At 35.5% G+C, this 26,581-nt stretch overlaps 1 protein-coding gene across 1 annotated transcript in view; it reads left to right on the top strand.

Annotated features, from left to right (window-relative positions):
* Positions 1 to 26,581, top strand: part of CEP112 (centrosomal protein 112) — a 527,068-nt gene that overhangs the window by 376,254 nt on the left and 124,233 nt on the right. Inside the window, exons 21-23 of the mRNA XM_044675157.1 lie at positions 9,030 to 9,092; positions 11,300 to 11,341; positions 25,285 to 25,434. Of these exons, the coding sequence (XP_044531092.1) occupies positions 9,030 to 9,092; positions 11,300 to 11,341; positions 25,285 to 25,434 (255 nt within the window). The remainder of the gene's footprint in view (positions 1 to 9,029; positions 9,093 to 11,299; positions 11,342 to 25,284; positions 25,435 to 26,581) is intronic.

The following is a 26,581-nucleotide window of genomic DNA, read 5'->3' as shown; positions in this document are numbered from 1 at the left end:
ATTTATCTAGATCTGATAGAGGAATATTTAGATCTCCCACTAGTATGGTTTTACTATCTATTTCCTTCTTGAGCTCTGCCAGTTTCTCCTTTATGAATTTGGATGCTATGCCACTTGGTGCATACATATTGAGCAGTGTTATTTCCTCATTGTTTATACTGCCTTTAATCAGGATGTAATGACCTTCCCTGTCTTTTTTAATCATATCTATTTTTACTTTGGCTTTGTCAGAGATCATAATAGCCACTCCTGCCTTCTTTTTCTCATTTGACCCCCAAAAGATTTTGCTCAATCCCTGAACCTTAAACTTGTGTATGTCCACCCACCTCATATGTGTTTCTTGTAGACAACATATGGTAGGATTTTGGTTTCTAATCCACTCTGCTATTTGCTTCTGTTTTATGGGCGAGTTCATCCCATTCACATTCAGAGTTATAATCATCAGTTGTGCATTTGCTGCCATTTTTGTATCCTCCCCTATTCCTATCCCATTTTTCTTATGCTATTTCCTTTTAAACCAGTGGTTTGCTATTAAGCCAGTATCCCTTATCCCCTCCCTTGATTAACTTCCCTTTCTACCCCCTCCCTTATTTCCCCCCCCTCTTTTTGTTTTTAAAGGCCTTATGAATTCCTTTCCCCTTCTTCTCCCCTCCCTTTTTTTGACCTCCCCACTCCCCTGCTCCCCTTTGTTTATCCCTTCTGATTTTCCCAGAAGGGTTAGATAAGAGTTTTATTTCCCAATGGATAGTATAGCTACTCTTCCCTCTCCAGGTTGATTACACTGAGAGTAAGGTTTGATTATTACCTCTTAATGCTCTCTTTCTCTCCTTCTTATAATAGTATTTGTCCCCTCTCCTTCCCCTGCCCTCTTTGTATGTAATAGAATATCCTATTTTTCTTATTCATCAAGTTTCTCTTGGTGTCCCCTACTATTCACCCCCTCTTTCCCATCCCCCATGTCATCTTAGATTATTTAGTGTTCCACCCTCACCCTGTGAATTATTCTTCTGATTACTATAATAGTGAATACTATAATAGTGAATAGAGTTCACTACAGAGAATTATACATAACATTTCTCTACATAGGAATACAGATAATTAGATCTTACTGAGGCCCTTAAAAAGGCAAATTTAAAAATTATAAGTTTTCTTTCTTTCCCCTCTGTTTCTTATTTACCTTTTCATGTTTCTTTCTTTCCCCTCTGTTTCTTATTTACCTTTTCATGTTTCTTTTTGTGGTTTGATATCAAACTTTCCATTTAGCCCTGGTCTTTTCTGTGCAAATACTTGGAATTCTTCAATTTTGTTGAATGCCCATACTTTCCCCTGGAAATATATAGTCAATTTTGATGGGTAGTTGATCCGTGGTTGCAGGCCCAACTCTCTTGCCTTTCTGAATATTGTATTCCAAGCCTTACGGTCATTTATTATGGAGGCTGCCAGATCCTGTGTGATCCTGATTGGTGTTCCTTGATATTTGAATTGTCTCTTTCTGGCTTCTTGTAAGATTTTTTCTTTTGCTTGAAAGCTCTTGAATTTGGCAATTATATTCCTGGGCGTTTTCTTATCTGGATCGAATGTCGTGGGTTTTCTATGGATCCTTTCAATGTCTATATTGCCCTCTTGTTGTAGGACTTCAGTGTAGCCTTCGCTCACACTCACGCGCTTGCCTGTGTCTGCCTCCACCCGTGCCTGTGCTCTGAGCCCGCACTCAGAGTTTGTGTGCATTCTTTAGCTTTTTGGGGTCCCAAATCTTGCTGCTCTCAGGAACAGGCCCCGGAGCTGCCAATGACTCGATGGGTGCCCCAAACTTGCTCTATTTCTTTTTAGCTGGCTTCGGCGCTATAGGTGGTGTGTTTGGAGGGGGTGGGGGTGGGGTGGTTGCTCAGCCCGAGATTTAGTGAGAGCTGTTTCACCCCTTTATAGCATGGAAATGTCCAGATTCCATGTACCTTCCACGCTGCACCCTCTTGTGGGGTTCCTCCGTTCGTCTGGACTTGTTTTTATGTCCCCTTGAGGAGTCTTGTGTGTTTCCGTCAGGAGAGGTTAAGAGCTGCTTTTTACTCTGCCGCCATCTTAACCCCTGGCACTTACTTTTGCTCGCAATTAATGTTTTTCCAATTGTTTAGATCTAGTTTTAATTGTTTGGAGAGTGTTTTATAGTTGTGTTCGTATAATTCCTGTGTCTGTCTTGGCAGATAGATCCCTAAGTATTTTATATTGTCTAGGGTGATTTTAAATAGAATTTCTCTTTCTAACTCTTGCAGCCAAGATGTGTTGGAAATATATAGAAATGCTGATGATTTATGTGCATTTATTTTGTATCCTGCAACTTTGCTAAAGTTGTTGATTATTTCCACTAGCTTTTTAGTCAATTCTCTACGATTCTTTAAGTAGACCATTATATCATCTGCAAAGAGTGGTAGCTTGGTCTCCTCATTGCTTATTTTAATACCTTCAATTTCTTTTTCCTCTTTAATGGCTAGTATTTCTAGAACAATGTTAAATAATAGAGGTGATAATGGGCATCCTTGTTTCATTCCTGATCTTATTGGAAAGGCCTCTATTTATCCCCATTGCAGATGATGCTTGCTGATTGTTTTAAATATATACTGCTTATTATTTTTAGGAAAGGTTCTCCTATTCCTATACTTTCTAGTGTTTTCAATAGGAATGAGTGTTGTATTTTGTCAAAGGCTTTTTCAGCATCTATTGAGGTAATCATGTGATTTCTGTTGGTTTGCTCGTTGATATGGTCAATTATGTGGATGGTTTTCCTAATATTGAACTATCCTTGCATTCCTGGTATAAATCCCACCTGATCATAATGAATAACCCTTGAGATCACTTTCTGGAGTCTCTTTGCTAGTATTCTATTTAAGATTTTTGCATCTGTGTTCATTAAGGAGAGTGATCTATAGTTTTCTTTCTTTGTTTTTTGTCTGCCTGGCTTGGAATTAGTACCATATTTGTGTCAAAAAAGGAATTTGGTATAACTTCTTCTTTGTTTATTATATCAAATAGTTTGTATAATATTGGGATTAGTTGTTCTTTGAATGTTTGATAGAATTTGTTTGTGAATCTATCCAGTCCTGGGGATTTTTTCTTGGGGAGTTCTTTGATGGTTAGTTCAATTTCTTTCTTTCTTTTTTTTTGATGTGGGATAATTTAAGTATTCTATTTCTTCTTCCGTTAATCTAGGCATTTTGTATTTTTGAAAATATTTGTCTATGTAACCTAGATTGCCATGTAATTGGGCAAAATAGTTTTTAATGAATGTTTTAATTTCCTCTTCATAAGAGGTAAGGTCTCCCTTTTTATCTTTGATACTGTTAATTTGGTTTTCTTCTTTCCTTTTTTTATTAGATTAACCAGTACTTTATCTATTTTTTCAAAGTACCAGCTTCTTGTTTTACTTATTAATCCAATAGTTCTTATACTTTAAATTTTATTAATTTTTCCTTTAATTTTTAGGATTTCTAATTTAGTTTTCATCTGGGAATTTTTAATTTGTTTGCTTTTTAGTTTTTTAATTTGCATGCCCAATTCTTTGACCTCTGCCCTCCCTAATTTGTTAATATATGCACTCAAGGATATAAATTTCCCCCTGAGTACTGTTGTGGCTGCCCATAGGCTTTGGTAAGAAGTCTCATAATTGTCATTCTCTTCAATGAAATTATTAATTGTTTCTATTATGTGTTCTTTAACTTACCAATTTTGGAGAATCATATTTAATTTCAAATTAATTTTTTATTTGCTTCTCCTTGTACCCTTACTAATTATTATTTTTATTGCTTTATGGTCTGAAAATGTTACATTTATTATTTCTGCTCTTTTGCACTTTTTTGCTATGTTTTTATACCCTAATTTATTTAATTTAAATTCCTGACCATATAACATTTCAAAAGCAGAAATATATAGATCTGCATTAGGCTGAATACAGAGATAAAAAAGTGTAAGTGGAAGGATTTCTGGCCACTTCAAATGAGCCTCTGAACAGAGTTCTTCAATCATGGTATTTAACTCCCTATTTAATCTCTCAACCTGTCCAGAGCTCTGGATGATAAGGAGTATGAAAACTTGTTTTTATTCCCAAATTCTCATAAACCCTCTTTAAAACTTCCTCTGAAAAATGTGTCCAATTCAATAGAACATGGGACCCCAAAACGAGGAATTATCTCCTTAAATAGCACCTTCACTACAAATCCTGCTGTGTTTTTATTTGAAGAAAATGCTTCTGGCCAGCATGTAAGCCTGTCTAGTAGAACTAGCTCTATATTTTAATAGATCAAATATATTAACTCTTTTTAACATTTAAATCTCTTTGCAACATGGTACTCTCTTTGAAGTCATTTACATATTTCTCCTTTTCAGCCATACTGGCTGTTCATCACACATGGTACTGCATCTCCCATCTCTGTGTCTTGATACTGATTGTCCTCAGTACCTAGAATGCCCTCACTCTTCAACTGGCATTTGACCATCTTAATCTGGTTGTACGGTAAACATCTCTAACTCAGGCAAAGCAGAACTGATTCTTTCTCTCCAGTCATCCTTATAGTCATTTAGACTTCATTCAAGATTGACTGATACTATTAGCAATATTGAGTGGACATCTTATGCTTTACTGTTTCATCTGTCTGCTTTTTCTAATCATACTTATTCATGGTCATCCTTTATACCATTTATTTCAAACAATCATTATTAATAATATTTTATAGTCTTTTTCCACATCTATCTTCTTTGTTGAATTCAATTCAATTCAGAACAAGATACTACATATTAAATTTGCATATTTTAACGATGGATGACAAAATTGGGAAATAGAAAGCTTTTCAAAAGCTAGTGTTCAGTGGTTTCAATCATATCCTGCTCTTCTTGGCCTCATTTGGGGTTTTCTTAGCAAAGATTCTGGAGTAGTTTGCCATTTCCTTCTCCAGCTCATTTTATAGATGAGAAACAGAGGCAAACAGAGCAAAACTGAGGCAAGAGTGACTTGCCCAAGGTCACTCAGATAATAAATGTCAGAGGCCAGATTTGAACCAAGGAAAATAATTTTTACATGTAGTTAAAATGAAACAGCTTGATGCCATGAATACAAAGAAGGAAACTCTAAGTAAATAAGGCAAACACAGAATAGTATACTTGTGAGATCTCTGGGAAAAGAAAGAATTTTAAACAAAGCAAGAGTTAGAAAAAAATTACAAAATATAAAATAAATAATTTTGATTACATTAAATTAAAAAGGTTTTGTATGCAAACAAAACCAATTCAACCAGAATTAGAAGGGAATCAACAAATTGGGAAAAAATCCTCATAACAAAAAAACTTTTGACAAAGGTCTAATTACTCAATTATATAAAGAGCTAAAGCAATTGTACAAAAAATCAAGCCATTCCCCAATTGATAAATGGGCAAAGGACATGAATAGACAATTTTCAGATAAAGAAATTAAAACTATCAATAAGCACATGGAAAAAGTATTCTAAATCTCTTATAATTAGAGAAATGCAAATCAAAACAACTTTGAGGTACCACCTCACACCTAGCAGATTAGCTAACATGACTGCAAAGGAAAGTAATAAATGTTGGAGGGGATGTGGCAAAATTGGGACATTCATGTATTGCTGGTGGAGTTGTGAATTGATCCAACCATTCTGGATGGCAATTTGGAACTATTCCCAAAGGGCGCTAAAAGACTGTCTGCCCTTTGATCGAGCCATATCACTGATGGGTTTATACACCAAAGAGATCATAGGGAAAATGACATGTAGAAAAATATTCATAGCTGCCCTCTTTGTAATGGTAAAAAACTGGAAAATAAGGGTATGCCCTTTAATTGGAGAATGGCTGAACAAATTGTGGTATCTGTTGGTGATGGAATACTATTGTGCTCAAGGGAATAATCAACTGGAGGAATTCCATGTGTAAAAGATGGGGCACCAGGGATGTTAAAATGTGACCTAAATGGTTTGTGGGTACACACACTGGGTTGAAGGAGAGACAGGACCAACCAGAATAGGGAGACCAAGGTTCACTCTACTAAGCTGGTAACTGTCAAGAATGGCTGTTGGCCCCAACGGTCACCCAGCTCACCCTAGGCCAGCAGGCAAAGGTAGAGGTTTTAACAGTTTAATTGTGAGTAACTAAATAAAAGATGGAATAGGGGATTCTGCACTTGAAAACCTAAATGGGCAACCACAGGGAGAAGGGGAGGACTTGACTACTCTAATCTAATTGACCCAAGCCAGGCAGGGCCCAAAGGAACAGTACTGGAGTCACTGGGAAGGCTGCTTCAAACCCAGTTCCAGCCAGGTTTGGCCAGCACAGCTAAAGGGCCCAAGGGTGGCTCTGGGGCTCACGGTTATCCAAGGATGATCACAGGATGCCAAGAACCAAGGTGGTCCAAGGTACCCAAGTAAAGAGAGTGTGCTTGAGATGCTGACCACCAGATCCCAAACCACTTCCCACTTGTTGCAGCTCTGCAAGTCTTGTCCACTTGTTGAAAGCCACCACCACTCAGGATCCCAGGGAATCTGGATGCAGGGTGTCCTTAACTCTGAGATCTCCCAGGGCTAGCAACAGTTTGTGCCAACCACTAATGGAGTCTCTCCCAGAGCACAAGCCCTACTTCCTGCTCCTTCATTCCATCTTGGAATCCTCTAGCCCTTCCTGCTAGGTCCAAAACTTAATGCTACATAAATTACTAAATAAACCCTCACAACATATGTAAACTGGAATGACCTCCAGGAATTGATGCAGAGTGAAAGGAGCAGAACCAGTAGAACATTATACACAGAAACTGATACACTGTGGTAAAATCAAATGTAATGGATTTCTCTACTAGCAGCAATGTAATGACACAGAACAATTCTGAGGGACTTATGAGAAAGAATGCTATCCATATTCAGAGGAAAAACTGTGGGAGTAGAAACACAGAAGTAAAACAACTGCTTGAACACATGGGATGATGGTATATGATTTGGGGTGTAGACTCTAAATGACCACCCCAGTGCAACTATCAATAATATGGAAATAGGTCTTGATTAATGACACATGTAAAACCCAATGGTGGGGGTGGGGGGTTGTTTTGGGGGAAGAGAAAGAAAATGAATCATTGTAACCATGGAAAAATTTTCTAAAAAATAAAAAATAATAAAGCACCTTTAAAAAACAAGGTGAAGGAGGCAGCTGGGTTGCTCAGTAGATTGAGAGTCAGGCCTAGAGACAGGAGGTCCTAGGTTCAAATCTGGCCTCAGACACTTCCCAGCTGTGTGACCCTGGGCAAGTCACTTGACCCCCATTGCCACCCACCGTTACCACTCTTCCACCTAGGAGCCAATACACAGAAGTTAAGAGTTTAAAAAAAAAAAAAAAAACAAGGTGAAGGAGGCTAGAGACCAGTTCCTCTAGTGAAGCTCTGAGTATTTCAATGACTTACAAGCTTATTATGTGTCAACAGTCATTTAGAAGGGGGCAATTAGGTGGCTCAGTGAATTAAAAGCTATGCCTGGAGATGAGAAGTCCTGAATTCAAATGTGGCCTCTATCAATTCCTAGCTGTGTGACCCTGGACAAGTCACTTAACCTCAGTTGCCTAGCACTTACTGCTGTTCTGCCTTAGAGCCAATACTTATCATAGCAAGTCTAAAAAAAGATAAAGTTGTTGGGGGTTTTTAAATAGTAATTTAGAAGTGAAGTAAATTAATGTAATCTTGGACTACTTTAAGAAAGTATAGTGTCTAAGACTAAAAAAGTGATAACCATTTTATTCTCTACCCTGGGCAGACCATGTCTATTTAGTTCCGGATGTTATATTTAGGAAATAAATTGTTAAACTGGAAAGTGTCCAGAGAAAGGAATATAAAATATTTAAAGGACTCATTATTATACCTTGAATTGAAAAATCTAGACATTTCTAGCCTGTAGAAGAGAAGACTTAGGACAAGATAGCTGTCTCCAAATATTTGAAAGGCTAACATGTGAAGAAGGAATTAAAAGTATTCTTTTAGCCCCCAAAGGACAGAACTAGGAACAATGCATGAAAGTTACAAAAAGGCACATTTAAGTTTGATATAAGTAAACATTTCTTAATAGTTAGACCTACCCTCAACTGAAAAGTGGTGCCAAAGAAAGATAATTTATGGTTGCCTGTCTGTTGAAATTCATGAAACAAATGTTGAGTGACTGCTTTAGTGGTATTCTATGGAGGATTTTTTTTTCAATTATTGTTCATCCTAGATGATCTCTGTGGGCCTTTCTAACTTTACATTTTGATTATGTAAAGTGAATTGAATTAAATTGAAATATGCATTATAGATGTTTTGACTCTTCTAAGATTTGTGTCCCATGATTTTTAGCCACGTACCTTGCTTTTCCTCTTAGATACTTCAGAAAGGTTAATGACTCAAATACTTAAGCACATATAACATGAAATGAACTATTCTAAGCACTAAAAATATAGTATATAAAATATAGTATATAATCTTTCCCTACAAACATTTAGGCATTTTGTTGATTTTTAAACCTTAAATCATAATGAGTCACATTTCTACCATTATTTGAATATTTTGGTTTCTTTTTATCTTTAAACTAAGGTAAAAGTTTAATGAACTTCCTCATCAAAAATTTTATGAATCTCTCTCCTCTCCTTTTTCCTCTTGATATTAATACCTACTTTTCCCATTTGCTCCTTTTCATTTTTCTTTCTCTCTTTCTAGCATATCTATTCATCTCTCCTTTTCTCTTTTTATCCACAGAATTTGCATGTTTTATTAATAATTGGCACCAAAGGTACAATTTTTTTTGGCCTTTTAAGTGATGAATAGTTGGCTCCACATCAAAGGCAAGCCCTGTGGTTTTTGTGGCTGCCACAAACGGGCGTTGTACTTGGCAGTGATCCCAGCTGCCTGGTGATAGGCATGTCAAGGGGATGCCAAGCATCTAGGTCAGCAGTGAAGTGTCTGGACACGTTCTTCAGCTAACCTAATCTGGTTTCCTTTTGTATATGTGTGTGTGTGTGTTTTTCAGGCCAATAGCAGGTTGAAGCATATTGAGAAGGAATACAGTCAGAAGTTTGCCAAATCTTCACAGGTAAGCAATATTTTTTTTTTAAATTCAATAGTAGTGACTGCTTTTGACAGTTAAAATTAATTCCAGACAACTTCCCTTCTGTGTTTCATGGGACAATTTCATTTTCTCTTATTTTTTACTGGATATGCAAATAATAAAAATAAAAGTTTCTTATTTTAAATGTCACTAGAAGTCTGAAGATTAAGCATGTCAGTCATCTTATTAAATAATCCCTTTCAAATATCTCTACTCATAACTTTGAGTATCTTGTGAAACAAGCCAGTGCACTTCAGCAGCCAAAGCTGTAGTGTATTTCACAAGGGAGGTGATACACAACTCCATCTATGGTCGTAGGCTCTGGATATCATATTGTGCTTTTCTGAATTTTAGCACATTTTGTTCATTTTTATGGCTGCTCTTCAGTAAAATTTAAAATGTAAAACAAATCTCAGCTACATCAATAACTCCCCTGATAACTCAGATGGTAATGTGGTACAGTGGGAAAATCACTGACTAACTTCAGATCCTCCCTCTGACATTTATTATCTGTAACCTTTAAACAAATAACTTAAATTTCTCGAACTTCATTTTCTTGATACAAAATAGGAAATGACCTCTGAAGGCCCTTATCACTATATATCAATGATTTCTTCCTTTAAGAGAAGGGAAAATATGACTATTATTTTCTTTGAAATTAAATCATTAATTATGTGTTACTATTTAATATTTACCATCCATTTATTAATTTCAAGGTGAGGCAATGATAGAGCTTCCCAAGGGGAAATGTAAGAATTAGATAGGTTAGTATTTTGTAGCAGTTTGAACTAGATATATTGTATTTAGGACCCATTTTATGTGCTTATTTTTTAAAAAGAGACAGTTAAGCAGTAAAGACACAGTTAGCTAGAATGTGGCCCTGTAGTCAAGAAGAGCTTGTCTACAAATTCTAGCTCTGACATTAGTTCTGTGACTTTAAAGAAAGTCCTTAACCACTCTGAGCCTCAGGCACCTCTTTAATACTTATCTACTATGGGGCTGCAATCTGTAATGGTGGAATGAGTTTTCACAGCAATTAAAACACAGGCCTTTGGTGTAGTGACATTTATTAAGATGGTATATAGATAATAAAAGATCATTTTTTCTAGTCAAAATAAATGAAGCAAACAAAAACCAGTTATAGTAGCTAGATTTCAGAAAATATGAGCAGAAACTTTTGTTTTCATTACATCTGAATGCTGGAAGATAGTAGCAGTTGACAAAGGGCAACAGAAATGTAGCCATAGGGCCATATTATATTATCTTTTTGAGAAAAAGTTTCTTTTTATTTACACACACACACACACACACACACACACACACACACACACACACAAAATGTTGGGAAACTTGGGATTTGGCTTTCTCGGTTTTTTTTTTAGAAAATTTTATAATTTAGCTTTTAAAAGCAACCAAACCAATTCATTTCTCAAAAAAAGTTAAATTCCAAGAGAAGTATTATGAAATTTCTTTAAGTCCATAGTTTTATATTACAAATGCATGTTTTATGATAGTCATTACAATTTGGAAAATGATATGCTCTTAAAATTATCTAAACAGGTTTTTATTTCATATGTTTATATAAATTTGTCATTATGACTTGATTCAGTATTCAAATATTTGGGGAAGGGGAGTATATCTTTTATGAATATTGAAGAAGAATTTGCAACTTTTTAAAGATATTTTTTCAAAAAAATTAATTTAAAAACATCACATGACAAATTTCTTTTAGACACATAATATGCCATTTCCCTCTTGCTCTATTATTATTATTATTATTATTATTAGATAAATTTTTCACTTTTCATCTGATTTTTCATCCTAAACTGAAGCAGAAAGCCTGTCCCCCAAAAAATTGCTTAAGCAGTTAAGGAACAAAGGTTCTCCATATTTCTCTCACATTTAATTAGTAAAATGGATATCCCCGAATGCTAAACCTAATTGAGAGAACATTTTAAGTCATTCTCTGACCTTGGCCCCACAGAATATATTTTAAATTGTGGATGATCCCCATTCTCTGTCAAAGTCATGGACCTGTATGATCAGGTATCATTTGTGTTTATAGGAGCTACCCTTATATTTTGGAAAAGCTAATATAACTTCCAAATGGATACCTGACCCACACAGTCTAGTTTATTCACAAGTAGCATCTAGCGCAATATATCTTTTTTTATCTCTTCTAAATGTTTCAGATTAAACCTTTAACTGTGCTGCCATTTGAAATATGCAATTGGGTGAGTTAAGGCTGGAATTTTAACTTTTCTAGATTCTTTTATTTTGGGGGGCTTAAATTAGACTGCTATCATTTATATGTCAACTGCTTAACAGTATAATAGACCATTGCAACTGTCATGGGGTTGTGCTAAGACTGTATTACTCCATTGTACCACTCCCTGACTTCTCAGTTCTGAAGTTGTACACCAAGTTGACAGTCCAAAACATTTCTTTTTCTGACTGAACAAATAGTTGTTCCTGTTTGAAATGGCAAATTAAAGCTGACTTCTTTTGACAATCATAGTATAAGCTAGGTTCTTTAGACAGCTCTCTAAAAAGATCGTAAATAGAAATTCAACAGCTTTCCCCAATTTCTTTTGATCACTTTCATTAACATTTTGTTCTGTTATGAGAAAAGGAGACCACATTCCTTAGCTACATGCTATAGAAATTAATAGTTATAAATTTAATGCCATCCACTTCCATTGAAATATTTATTTGGTTATTAGATTATTAAAGATTTCTACATCTTTAAGTAAACTTTAATTTATTCGAATGCATGATTTTTTGGCAAAGTTTCTATATTCCATACATATATGCATTATTTGCCAAAGAATGTGTAATTTAGTTTTCCACATGAAAGAAAGTATGCTCTTTCTCAGAATATCCTGGACCATGTTGCTAGTTAGTTCATTTCTCCAGATCTGATGTGTATTACCTCCTGATTTCCTCTTGCCATAAAACTTTCTGAAATAAGAGATGCCTCTTTTTTCATACCCCTTTGTCATTCAAGCACAATTATCTTTGTGTTTTCAGTCTTAAGTCAGTCAAGATAATTTAAATCTTGCTTTTATGAGAAATATATATGCATATGTATATATGCTAAATAAATTCATGTCCTATCTGAACTTATCCAGCAGAACTATCAACATTTGTTTGTTTTTTGGGTGGTGAATGCAACTTGAACCTAGGCAACCAAGAGAACCTCTTAATAACAACTGCTAGGAGACCTACATGACTCTCTAGGCTGCAAGCCCAGGAGAAGGCTGCAGAAAAGACATTACCTTAATTAGGCTCTTCAAAAATTTCTATTTCTATCTAACCAGGGCTTCCCTTTCCTGCTAGAAACATGGACTTATATCCTCATTCAATAAAAGTTCTTTTTTGCTGTCTCACTGTGATTTTTGCTTTCTTAATGCTCCTGTAATGCCAACTTAGGATTTCCATGGACTAAAACAATATTAATCAACAAGAAAACAATTTATCCCAAAATGGAGTAAGTAAAGTTATAACTATCATGCATAAGTATATTTATATGACAGAATATATGACAGGAAAAGCACTGGAAGAGGGGCGGCTAGGTGGCTCACTGATTGAGAGCCAGACCCAGAGACAGGAGGTCCTTGGTTCAAATCTGGCCTCAGACACTTCCTGGCTGTGTGATCCTGGGCAAGTCACTTAACCCCCATTACCTAGCCCTTACCACTCTTCTGCCTTGGAACCAATACACAGTATTGATTCTAAGATGGAAATTAAGGTTTTTTGTTGTTTTTTTTAAAGGGGAAAAAAAGCAAAACAGTGAAAGGTTACATCACAATATCCACCTACTATTTTTGGTGAAAACTTGAATACCATATTACCATATTGCTCATATCTTTAGATAAGAAAAAAGGAAACATATGAATGCAGAAAATATGAACATTTCAGAAGTGTTTGTGATTGATTAGTGATTGAAAGCAAAACTGATAAAGTTGAGATGATATATAGAGTCAAAACAGTACAAAGATCAAAAAGTTTGACATCATCCAAAATTTTCACTGCAGAAACTTGACAAGTAAAGAAAACTTGCATGTCACATGACTCGTAACATGGCAATTTAGTCATCTTCTCTAAACATCAAAAAATATAGAGGGATTTATGTGCCCAGATGTAAACAACTGAATCCATAAGGGAGAGAGAGAGAGAGAGAGAGAGAGAGAGAGAGAGAGAGAGAGAGAGAAACCCAAGGTAAAATTATCATTAAACTATTTATTCAGTAGCCTTCCCCCAGAAGTTTCCAGGATCATGTCAAACATAATTATGGGCTTGCTTCCACCCAGGGCTCATATTAGGGTCCACATTCTCTTCTTCTGTTGAAGAATCTGTGCCTGCCTCCATAGAAGAAGGCTGAAAAGTCTGCCTTCTGACTGAAGATGATCTCTAGGTTAGGATCCCCCAAAACTACAAAAACTTTGATCTAAAAACCCTCCTTAAAAAAGCAGCAGACTTGAGGGCCAACACTGGACTATGATGAGCCCATAGAAAAAGGAACCAAAACTTAGATCTAGAGCCATCCAATTTCTCTCCACACCCCACCCCTACCACAAAAGGGTGTACCAGAATACAACCCAGGCAACAATCAGTTGTTCAGTTATTTTTCAGTCACGTCTAACTCTTTGTGACCCTCTTTGGGAACTTCTCTGTAGCGATACTAGAGTGGTTTTCTATTTCTTCTCTGGCTTATTTTACAGATAAGAAAACTGAGGCCAACAAGGTTAAATGACTTACCAAGAGTCACACAGCTAGTAAGTGTCTGAGGCCAGATCATGAGTTCCTCACTCCAGGTCTGGCACTTTATGCACAGCACCACTTATAGTTGCCTTAAATAAATTTAAATCCCCTGATTTAGTAGGAAGTTGTCAGCTTTTCAGCCCCATCTTAGGTGTGTATCCATCAGTGGAGGAAGAGTCCATTTAAGTGATAAGATGATATTTTTTTAATTTTTTTTTAAATTTTAAACCCTTAACTTCTGTGTATTGACTTATAGGTGGAAGAGTGGTAAGGGTAGGCAATGGGGGTCAAGTGACTTGCCCAGGGTCGCACAGCTGGGAAGTGTCTGCGGCCGGATTTGAACCTAGGACCTCCCGTCTCTAGGCCTGGGTCTCAATCCACTGAGCTACCCAGCTGCCCCCAGATGATATTTTTTAAAAGATTAAAACTCCAAAGATTTCAAGTGGAAAAACTATTGATAAAACACTAGAGGACAAATAAATCAGAGAGCATCTTAAAATGAGAAGGATGAATACTATATCTTCCAAGGGCCTTCAAAACTCTCTTAATAAATTTTATGAGACAAAGAAAAAGCATGGAACAAAAATAAACTCCCAAGTAATTCAAATGAGGAGTCGGCAAATCAGGGATGACAAGACACCTGAGGAAGGATGAAGTGAAAAAAAAATTTGGTCATATATATGATTGCAAGAAGTCTTAACAACAAAAATGTAAACTGGATCAAATGAGGAGTAGGAACCTTGCTAAATATTAATAATTGAATAATAGAACAGTGATATCAATGGAGATGACTGATACTTTAGCCTACTTACAAAACTTGGAAGTGAAAGATTGGTTCAAATGATTCATAATGACAAATTACTATAAATATTCAAAATACACTGATATAGTGAGATACAAGGGTAGTAGATAGCCACTTGGAAAACTATCCTTTATTTTAAATATGCCGCAACAAAAAAAATGGCATTTTTCTGTGCTATAGATCCACTTTGTTTTTGCCTTTACAGTGTCATCTCCCCAAAATAAAAGTTATATGGCTTCCAATATAGAGGTGAGTCAAACTAAAACATAAATATTACATATATAGATGACATCAAGTTACATTTATATGTATGTTAATGCTGTGTATGTAATATGCATCTAAACAGATTAAGTAGCTTTCACCTCCGGCTGAAGACTATAAAAGAACTAAGATCCTAGAGTGGAATCAGAAGACCCTACAAGCATGATATCTACATGAACTCAGACAATATGTTGACAAAGAAGTGTCAAACAAATTACTGAAGCATGCAGATTTGTTTATAGAAAGACTTGTTTATGATGTCATTTCAGGACCAGGTTGTTGCACCACAAACGAAAGAAAGGTTTTCCTTAAAGAACCTTGTCTTACTAACAGACAAAAATTATGCAAAGAAAGGGTAGAAATCATCACATCATTTCAGGTTGTAAAAATTTAATCCCCACTGAATACCTTGGAAGACATGATCTGGTGGATAGAATTATAGATGAGAAGCTCTCTGCATTTCATAGACTGACAGGCAACAAATCCCCATACTACAAATACAAACCTCAAAATATGCCTAACAATTCAGCCAGTAAATTCTAGTGGAACTAGGTCATTATCACAGAACTCTCACAATTTCATAGATGTAATGGATCCAGAAAAAAACTTAAAAACATTTTTAGGGGTAGCCATCCCAAAGCCTCATAATCTCCAAACTGCACATATTGAGAAACTATCCAGATATAGAGACCAAGCAGACATAATCAAGATCATGTGCAAAAAAAAAGAATAAAATATATATCTTTCATCCTCTGTTTCTGAAGGTGAACTGATGATGTTTTCAATGAACTTAAGAAAAAATGTGTTTATATGCTAATGCTTTTATTAAGCTATCAAAATCAGTTTATTTTTGTAAGAATGTATAGAATATTAGATATAAAAGGCTTAATGGAGTTAGTATTTTTTCCTAAGGCTGCTTATATACAAACTTAATTAAAAAGATGAGAGGAATGAAATAATATTAATAACACTGTCGTGACACCTATATCACCAAGTTTTCCCATAGAAACTATCTCTAACATCTACATTGAATGTTGTCAAAATGGCAGTTTGACTAGCAGCTTAGAGAGTTTGCAATATGATTTTATGAGTAGTCAGTTTAGAGAAGACCATTAAGAGTGATAGCTTAAAATAAACTAGATACTGTTGTCTTATCCTGTGTGATGGCACAGGAAAAGACAGGAAGGAAAAAGTTTGAACTATTTTCTTGATAGAAATATTTGAAACTTTATTTTGCAAGGAATTGAAGATAACTCTTGGAAAGACTTTGCATAGTACTTTAAGTAAACTGAATGGTAGAATTGTGTTTCCCAAAAACAGTCCTCTGAACGTAAATTAAAATTAAATTAAATTAAAACGTAAATTAAAGGTGGCTCTGGCTTTGGTCTTTCTTAGTTAAAATATTATAGTTATTTATGTGTTTGTGTTACTATAGATTATGTTAATAAATTATAATAAATTTAATATTGAATTAATATTAGGATATTACGATTTTTGAGGTGAGGATAGGTATGATCAAGTTCTTATGTGGAAAAAGGTTTCTCCAGTTTATTAAATATTACCTCATAAATGGAAACAAAGGTCCCAAGCTAAATGATTAGTGAAAAAAGGTTGCAATTCTATTAAGCAGAAATCTAAACATACTCCTAGATTACTCTGAATTTTGAAATAACAAAAATCAATATGACAATAAATAGTCTAAAGGGATGACCAACAAGTGTGGTTGGTTGACTTCTATAACTCCTTCATGTGGTATGGGGAACTATAGCTAGAATTTAATGTTTTTTCACACAGGTATATTCTCATAGAATTATATTGAAGATTATTTAGATAGTATTGCTGATGATCAATAACAATAACTTGCCAGTTTAATTTTATTTGAGATATCTAATTGCATAACAATAATTATAGCACTGTTTGTTACTAAGAATTGTTGATTTGCTAAATATAAATTTTTAATATTTGAAGCTTGTGTTAAAATTAATGGTTTGGATAAATATATGAAAATTATAAATATTTTATTTACAAAAGAGTTGGAAAGAGTGAAAGCAGAGGAATACAAAAGGGTAGAGAAGACATTAACTTACCTAACTAAATATGGTTCCAGTGCTTGGTTCAGCAAGGACTTGTTAAACCTTCAAATAGAATTAAACTCTCTCCAGAATACAAGAAGGACCACTCACCTAAGTTCCCTCCAAGAAGCAGGTCAAGACAATGACTTGAGCTCAAGATAACTCCTGAGGCCAACTTTCTTCTTGGAGTCCACTTCCTTCTTGGAGTCCACTCTCTTCTTGGAGTCCACACTACGGCCTCAGAAATTCAGGGCCTTTTATAGTGGCTTCTTGTCTCCTCCCCTCTTCACAGGGACCAATCACAACTTCCAAATAGTCTAGCTCGGGCAGTGTTTGTGGGAACCAGTTGGCGCGTTCTGGAGGAGTGAATATTTATTGAAAAGGTTCACAGTTTCTGAGGGTATGAACTCTTAAAAGAATTCATAAGTTTCTGACTGTTTGAGTTAGAAAAAAGATTGGAGCTCTCCAAATATCTTGCTGGCTTCTCACCTAGCACTAAGTATGGTGTGAATTCACTAAGTGGTTGGCTAGCTCCTCCACCTAGTTCAAGCTTGTACTTAAGTTAGTGTTAACCAAAGAGTTAGCTCCAACTAGACAAAGAGAATAAAGGATTCCCTTTCACAAGTGTGAACTCAAAGAGAACCAAGAATTCCCTATTATAAGCTGAATATGGTTATATTTAATATGGATCATAAATGTTTTTGAACTGGAATCTCATGGAGTTTCCTGATTATGGGAGTAAACTTTGAAAATAATAAAGTTATTGTAAGATCACTGAGAAGAAGAATCAAAGAAAAAGTAGATTATTTAAAGTAAGGTCAGGACTCAGGACTGGGAAGTCCACTCAGTTAATATTCTATGAATTGCCTAATCCATTGGATAATAATAATAACAATAAATATATATACTAGATAAACTTATTGTAGAATATTAGACCTGGGAACTAATTTGTATATTCCTTTATGAGGAAGAAATGGTAATTAGAATAGAGACCTTTAATGAGAGAGAAGAAATTTTTTATATTAGAAAGAGACAATTCACCTGTGAGAAGAGACACAGCTAAGACTCCAATAACAAAGAGATAGATAACTGTTAGTAAAGAAAGGGCTAAAACCCTGAGTTAAGCAGAAAATTGCCCCCTATGGGGAAAAGGCAGCATAAACATCCTGGTGAAGGATTCTCAAGAAGGAGACCCAATCCTGATTAATTCTAGAGCATCTTTTCAGACATGTTTTCAAGAATCACATCAAGAGAGAGACAGAGACAGAGAGAGAGAGAGACCTATCCTGATAATACTGATTCAAAGACAGAAGTTCACTAGCATCTCTGGAAAGATGGAAAGTAGACAAAATTGTTTTATTTATGAAGATGAAAAACTAAGAAAATAAAAGTTTCACCAGCCGGATACAAGAGAACTGTCAGCCTAATTTGAGCAAAGTCACAGAAGTGCCTTTTGTTACAACTGTAGCCTAGATTGGCATGTAAGAGACGAATATACTTGAAAGAGGAATGTAGATGGGGTGTGTACGAAGATGAATTTCAGTGAAATTGTAATGAGAATGTGTCTGGGACTGGGAAATAATTCAATAGGAGAGATTGACCAATAAGAATCATCTTATTATTAATAAGCTCAACTATTTGATATAAGACAACACCACCAAGGTGCAGCCATAGAAATAAGGATGTTTTCTTTTATAAAAGTAAACTAAATGGACATAAATATGGCAAGTACATTTAAGAAGATCATTTTTACTTGTTCAGAGGCAGCTGATATCTAAGAAGCCTGTATCAAGATTCAAGTAATGGTATAAAGTTCAAGTGTGTTACCAAAATTGAAGGACAATAAAATTTTGCTGAAAGATTTTGATGTTTAGAGGTTAAATTTGAAAAAGAAATTGAATAAATATTTGATAATCAGATAGAAAAGTTTTATGTGATATATCAGTTCAAATAGAAATTGGAGAGAGAAAGGTTTGTCTTTTCAAGAAATGAAACAAGCTGTCTATTTGATTAAAAAAAAAATATTAGAAGATACTTAAAAAGAAACTGTCACACTGAAGCAATAACTCAAGAATGTTAAAGCCCAGATCAATGATGGGCAAACTACAGCCTGAGGGCCAGATGCAGCCACCTGAAATGTTTTATCCTGCTGCAGCAACATTATTCCTAATCTGATGAATACAATGAGTAGGATACAATACAATGAAACTTCAAAAGAGTTGCCTTAGAAACAGACTGACAAATGAGCATTTCCTTTCCTTTGGCCTGGCCCCCTCTTTAAAAAGTTTACCCTTCACTGGCCGAGATCATTAACTAGTTGAGAGAATTGCTGAGAACAGTACTGCTAGGAATAAAGCAGAAGCTATATACAGAAAATCAATAGCTTTTCTGAGACCTGAGGAAGATCCCAGTTTAGACAAAAGGGTGAACTGAACCTAGAGGCAATGCAGCTCCTGCCTAGAATTTCAACTTGAAGATCTTGAAGGGTAAAGAAATAAACCACAGAATTTAAAAATACTAATAGTGAGCTTATAATATCAATCCACTTAGATAAGAAAGATCAGTAGGCAGAAAATAAAATTAAAACTCTCTAACCAATCGGTTAGATAATGATACTCCATGAGCAATGATTATTTTTTCATCTATGTATATATTTCATTGTCGAGATATAGATTATAGATAGATAGATAGATAGATATTAGAGAGAGAAAAAGAGACATTTAGTACTTTTTGATTTATTAACTTTTCTGATTAGGAGTATTACTAATGCTGGTGTATTTTTTGTCCTTATTGTTAAGTCTTTATGGCTTGGCATTATATGTTGAATTACAAAATGTAAGTGCAAATTTGGTATAACCATCAAATGATTTTTCAGGGAACTTAAAAGGTGGAGGCATGAAAAGAAATCTAATAGTACTTTCATGGAATATTACACATAACAGTAGATACATATGGCAACTGTATCTATAATCTTTTTCCATATAAATTTTCATTAAGAAGAGACTATAGATATTGTTACTTTACTCTTAAGAGCCAAGTATAATGTAGAAATGGTAGTTTGGCTAGCAATTTGGAAGGTTTTAATTGTGATCCTATGAGGAATCAGTCTGGCAGGATGCTGTTAGGAGTTGTAAAAGTGAAATTTGGGAGATGTTATCTTTAAGTGTATATATATATATATATATGTATTTTCTGGACACGGGGAAATTATCAAACTACATTTCCCGTGGTCCAATGGGTTTCCGGTTCCGGGTCTTTGGGCGTGGGGAGGCCTACGTCTCGAGGCAGGGAAGAGTTTAAATCTCCTGGGTTAGATGGGAGTGGCCTCTTGGCCAGCAGACTCAGGAGGAGACAGGAGACAATAATGGCAAGGGCGGCGATTTTGAATTCTTACAAGCGTGTGGTCTAATAACTTTATCTATCAGCATGGCTTTAATTAAAATACTAATTTATATTATTATAGCAGCCTTTATCATTTTTTATCGTAACAGAGTGATGGCTTGAGAAAAGCTGAAGAAACTGTTGTCTCGTCTAGGCAAGCACTGAAGAAGACAATGTGGCCTGAGATATTTTCTAGAGAAAGGAAGGGTTTTTTAATATTCTAAAGAAAAATAATTTAGATTTGATTCTAGAGGAAAGAGGTATAAAAGATTTTCCTAAAGAAAACATAAGCTATATGTTGCAAAGAGAATTCTTGAAAAGAGACTTGGATATCTTTGAATGAGCTGAATAGTGAAATTATATTTCCATAAGTAAGAAGATAACATATACTATGATCTTTCTCACAGTTCAAATATTGTACATTGTTATTTACTATTGCTCATGTCGATGAACTGAATTCCCATTAACTTTAATATTTAATAATAGAAGACTTTTCAATAATAAGAGAAGTATGAGTAACTTCTTATGGAGAAAGAAGTGTCTTCATAAACTCAAATGGGGAACTCCAAGCTAACTGATTAATTAATGAGAGATTACAGTTTTATTATTGAAAAGATAAATAGAAATATCTCTTGTATTACCTAAGAACTTGGAGTAATGAAAAGAATATGGTGCATAGACAAGGTTTGACTCAGTGAGATAGTGGAATGAGATTAGTAGATCCCATGATGTTGCTTCTCTTTTGGGTCATCCATCCAGCTGGATCCATTCCTATCCCTGCAGAACTTAAGGCAGAGACTGAGGCCAGTGAATATGATAAGGGTTTGCAGCAAGGCAGCAATAGTATCAGAGAAGGAAACACATAGAAGAGATGTTAGAAAGATGGAAAGAAGACTTAATGACAAGACTTGGATATGGGGGTGGTGAGCAAGAGTGAGGAGTCAAGGATAATACCAGATTGTGGGAGACTAGGACAGACATGGTCTCCTTGATAGTAACAAGGAAGTTAGGAAGAGGAGAGGGTTGGGGGGAGGGGAGGAAGATAATGAGTATAATTTGTATATAGGTCATCCAGTTCAAGATTAGGAAGTTGGAGATATAAGAATGGAGGTCAGCAGGGAGGTTGAAACTTGGTTAAGTAAATGTAAAATCATCTACATAAAGAAGATAATTGTTCACTTAGCTCTAAACACAGAGTTGACTGTGTGTCCTATTCAGTAAGCACCAGTGACTTCCAAAAAAAAAAAAAGAAGAACAAGATAATTTAATCCATAGTCTCTGATAAAATCACTAAGTAACAAACTATTGAAGGAGAAGAGTAGATGGCCAAAGGCAAAATGTATGAGGACACTGATTAGTAGTTTTAATATGGATGATTTATACAGTAAGAGAGACTGTGATCAGACTGATAAGAGGAGAACAAGAAGAGGGTATTGTCATGAAAACCTAGAAAGAAGAAAGTGTCAGGGAGAAGAGAGTGATCAAGGAGCAACAGAAAAGTCAAGAAGATGAGGATTGAAAGATCTATTGGATTTAGCAATTAAGAGATCATTGATAACTTTAGAGATTGCAGTTTCCCATGAATTAGGGAATTGGAAGCTAGACTGTAAAGGGTTAAGAGAATGAAAGGAAAGAAGTTTTTGGTATCTATGGTAGACAACCTCAATTTTAGCTACAAAGGGGAGGAGTGATATAAGATCATAGCTAATGAAGGTGGATAGATCTAGTGAGGCTTTTTGAGAATGGAGGAGACATAGGCATGTCCATAAGCTTTCAGGATCAATAAGATGTTGAAGATAAATGAGTGGGGAATAGAAAGGACAATCTGCTACAGAAGATGGGGTGAAATTGATTCATTTGTGCATATAGAGAAGCACCTTTTCATGTGAAATAGAGGCTAAGGTAGAGATTATGTAAAATTAATTTTTATGGATCTAGTCAGCACAGTCTCATGATTTTCTCCTACTTCATTCAGCATCATGAGTTGGAGCAAAGATAGTAGAAAGAGGGAATAATACAGAGCTGATTCTTGGCAGGGCAAGATTATAGGTAGAATGAAAGGACAAGGGACTCAGAAAAAGATCATATAGAGCTAGAGGTTCACTGCTAAGAAGTCAAGACTGGGAAAAGAGGAATGTGTGACCAGTGGAGGGACTGGAATTCCCAGGACAAAGAACAGGGGTTGAAGTAAAATCTGAAAGAGATAGGGAATGGCTATAGATTGTAATCAGATAAGGCAGTTTCTGAGCTTGAGAATTTAGAGGTGATGGTAAGTATAGCCCACTTCTCTGTGTAACTGAGATGGAATAGAGCAAGCCCTGCTCTCTATGGGCTCAATACCAGTATCAGCACTTGATACAACTGGTCTAAGTGTGCAGAGATATCATATTAGACACACAGACCATGGCAGATGGATATTGCTATTTCTTAGGAAACTGCTATCTCCAACTGATCCCTACCTACATGGGCTAAAGCCCTATTCATACCCATATGTTCTTCCCAGATTGGAACTCATTTTCTCTGTCTTCTAAGATATATTAACTAGATTTTACTAAATTATATCAATTTGATTAAAATATATCAATTAAGGCTGCCAATTAGTATTCTTAGTCAGGACCTTGCTAAATGCTACTATGAGTGAAGGAAGAGAGGAAAATCAAGACCCCCAATTAACTAAGTCCCCTCTTCTTCCCCTGAGATAATGAAGTATTATGGTTTTGCATATTTCACATTTGCAAATATGTGGATCAGTTATTACTTTGGAAAGGCTATGAAATCTTAGCTTATACACTAAGAGTGTATTTAGCCCATCAAAACGTCTATAAAAAATTTTAGGTGACTGAATTTCTTTACTCTTTTAGGAAATATGAAGAAATTCTAACTTGATATAGAGCTGTTAACATTTGCACAGCTGAAATGTCAGCCATATTACTTTATAAAACTGTTGGTATTAGTCAAGAGCTATCTCTAATAATCTAGAAGAAAGCCAACTATGAGAAAGAATCGTAGATGAGGATAACTTAGGCACTGAAATGTGCCTGTGGTCACAAAGCTAGTAAGTGTCAAATGTAGTAAACCCAGGGCACTCCTGACTCCAAACACTTTTTTTTTCCTTTCTGCCACTCAGACTCCTTCAAGCTATCATCTAGCTCTCTTTCACTTCCACCTTCCATAGCATGCAGTCCTAATTGTAACCCTAATCAGTCATTCCAGAACCAGCTCAAAGATTTTGCTAATGCTACCTTGTATAGAAAGCCTGGTGCCCTAATTATGGTTCTCCTGGTCTTTTATCTATTTGGTTTTGACACATAAAGAGTATTCATACCTCCTGATGTTCTGCCCCACAGGTTAGCTGCTGTGCTTTCTTCACTATAGTAACTCTGCACATGTAGATCCAGGGATATAGATATATATACCCCAGGCATCATGACATAGATAGTGGGTAAGAGGTGGCCTTAGAGTCAAAACCACCTATGTCCAATTCTCCCCTCTTCCTCTCCCACTCCCCGCCAACTCATTTTGACTGTGATTCTGGACAAGTCACCTAACCTCCCAGGCTCCTAGAGTAAATGTAAAGCATTTGCCTATCATATAAATCAGAGGAAATTTTCTTACTCTATTGAAATACAAGTCTGGGCCAAAACACACACACACACACACACACACACACACACACACACACACACACACACACACATATTCTCTGTAGGTATACATATGCCCATGTATTCATACACATATGTGCACTCTCCTTTTCCATTTCATCCCTATAGTACAGCTTCCTCTCCCATATAACAGCTGAAAAAAACTGAATTATATAAAGACATTAATTGACTTGCTCATAACTGAGTTTGTCACATTCTAAACTAGGATCATTCTAGTGCTCTTCAACTGAATTCAAATATCTGAAGGGAATTAGGATCTACAGTCAGAGCAATGGGATTAATTGACTTCCCTACAGAATATTCGATTGTGTAGAATTCTGTACCTTTCTGATGAATGTGTAGGAAAACCCAGAATGAATCCTGTTATATACACTGAGTTGTCATTTGTAGGACTTGTACAAGACAGAGCTTCTGTACACAGAGGATTCTCAAATCTGACCTTAAGTTCTTTTCAGTTCAACAAGTTTCAACTAGGTGACTCTTATTTGCTAAACACTGTATTATTCACTGGGGAATTTAGGGAAAAACCTACCCTAGAGGAATTTCCATTAAATTGAGGAAAATGGCACATACAGAAAATTGGGTAAAAAATATATACAAAGGAACTATAAAAAAATTATTCTGTGTAGGCCAGAATAAAATAATCTGTTTAAATTATATGGTGCTAGTTGTTGACAGGTCAGAATGTTTTGGAGTAGCATCTTAGTTATTTCCCCACTGAAATAAAAAGGTGTCAAACTCAGAATTCTGGCCTTGCCCAAGTGCACCTGAAAAAGATTAAAAGAAACTGGAAAATATTTAACAAAATAAAGAAAAATATAGTGCAACATAGTATTGTTAATTTGTGGACTTTTAAATTAATGTACTATGTGATCTATTTCTGTTTGAGTTTGATATGACTTGTAATTTTTTTTATTTTTTTAAAATCTCAAGCATTTAAGATTTTTGAAATCACAAATGCCCTTTGTTCTAATGAGCAAATATTATGTATGGGGCATTAGAGTCAACATAGTCTTCCAAATTAGTTGAGTTCTTAAGTTTGGTGCCATTTATGATTTTATAATCTTTTATTGTGTGAGATGTCATACATGCTAGTGTGATATGCTAATTAAAATATTGAGATGTGTAGTTAAAGTTTGCCGAATCCAATCCCTTATCTACCAAAAATACTTGTAGAACTCAATGCATCTTACCGCAGAATTAGGACTTACAGCCTGCTGTTCTCATTTCAGATCATAACTGAACTTCAGACAACGATTTCCACTCTGAAGGAAGAGAGCAGCCGCCAACACCTGGCAGCTGAAAGGAGGCTCCAGGAAGTGATAAAGAAGTTTGAAGAGGAAAAGAAGCAGATGATTAGAGATAATGACAGAACAATCAAGGTAACTTGGAAACTTCTGCCACTAGTGGTTCTTGCTGCTTTGATGCAATTTAAAAGAAAGTATTGTATTCTTTGCAGTGGGCAAATCAATGCAGATATCAGTCATTCACATAACTCAGTAATTCCATTTACTCTACTTTACTTCCTTGGAAAATATTCCCACATAGAAATAGTCATTATGAGAAAATTTTGCCCATTATGGTTGAGGATATTGAAAATGTCTTGTTTTTGCCTCTTGAAAATTAGTATAGAAAATTGAAATGGGGGGGAGCAGCTAGGTAGCTCAGTGGATTGAGAGTCAGGCCTAGAGACAGGAGGTCCTTGGTTCAAATCCCGCCTCAGATTCTTCCCAGCTGTGTGACCCTGGGCAAGTCACTTGACCCCCATTGCCCACCCTTACCACTCTTCCACCTAGGAGCCAATACACAGAAGCTAAGGGTTTAAAAAAAAAAAGAAAAAGAAAATTGAAATAGCAACTTCAGCCCATTATTATCTTTCTCTCTCTTTTTAGACCTTTACCTTCCATCTTAGAATCAAAATGTATTTGTTCTAAGGTGAAAAATGTTAAGGGCTAAGCAGTGGGAGTTAAAGTGACTTGACCAGGGTTACACAGCTAGGAAGTGTCTAAAGTCAAATTTGAAGGCAGGACTGCCTATCTTTAGGTCTGGCTCTCTATCCACTGAGCCATCTAGCTGTCCCCACAATATTATCTCTTAATAAATGTAGCAGTCAGTATCTAAACCAAATTCACTTCTTGTCAATACCTTTTCCTATTCCAATATGTAATAACTTTAAATGTGGAATGTTATATGTTTTATTTGTGCTTATAATATTATATGCTTACATTAGTGCTTAGAACCTAGTTTACTTTTCAGTGACTTTAGAGTAATCTACTTTTAGTAAAAACAGCAAACTGTGGTCCTTGATTCTATAAAAATTAGGGAAGGAAGTCTCATAGTTTTATCTTTTTCCTCAAAGCAGAAAAAGGAATGCAAGATTCAGCATCATGCAGTATTTAGTCAGTGAGGAATGGCATTAGGAAACCTTTCAAAAATTCAGTTTAAAAAGAGAAAAAAAAGGACTTGGTAATAATTTTGTTATAATAATTCTTAAATTCTTGAAAGTTGCATATTAAACACAATAAAGCC

Source organism: Gracilinanus agilis, chromosome 4 (assembly GCF_016433145.1).
Source record: "Gracilinanus agilis isolate LMUSP501 chromosome 4, AgileGrace, whole genome shotgun sequence".
NCBI classification, from domain to species: Eukaryota; Metazoa; Chordata; class Mammalia; order Didelphimorphia; family Didelphidae; genus Gracilinanus; species Gracilinanus agilis.
The sequence above is the reverse complement of the archived record's forward strand: the minus strand, read 5'-3'. Positions and strand labels throughout refer to the sequence as shown.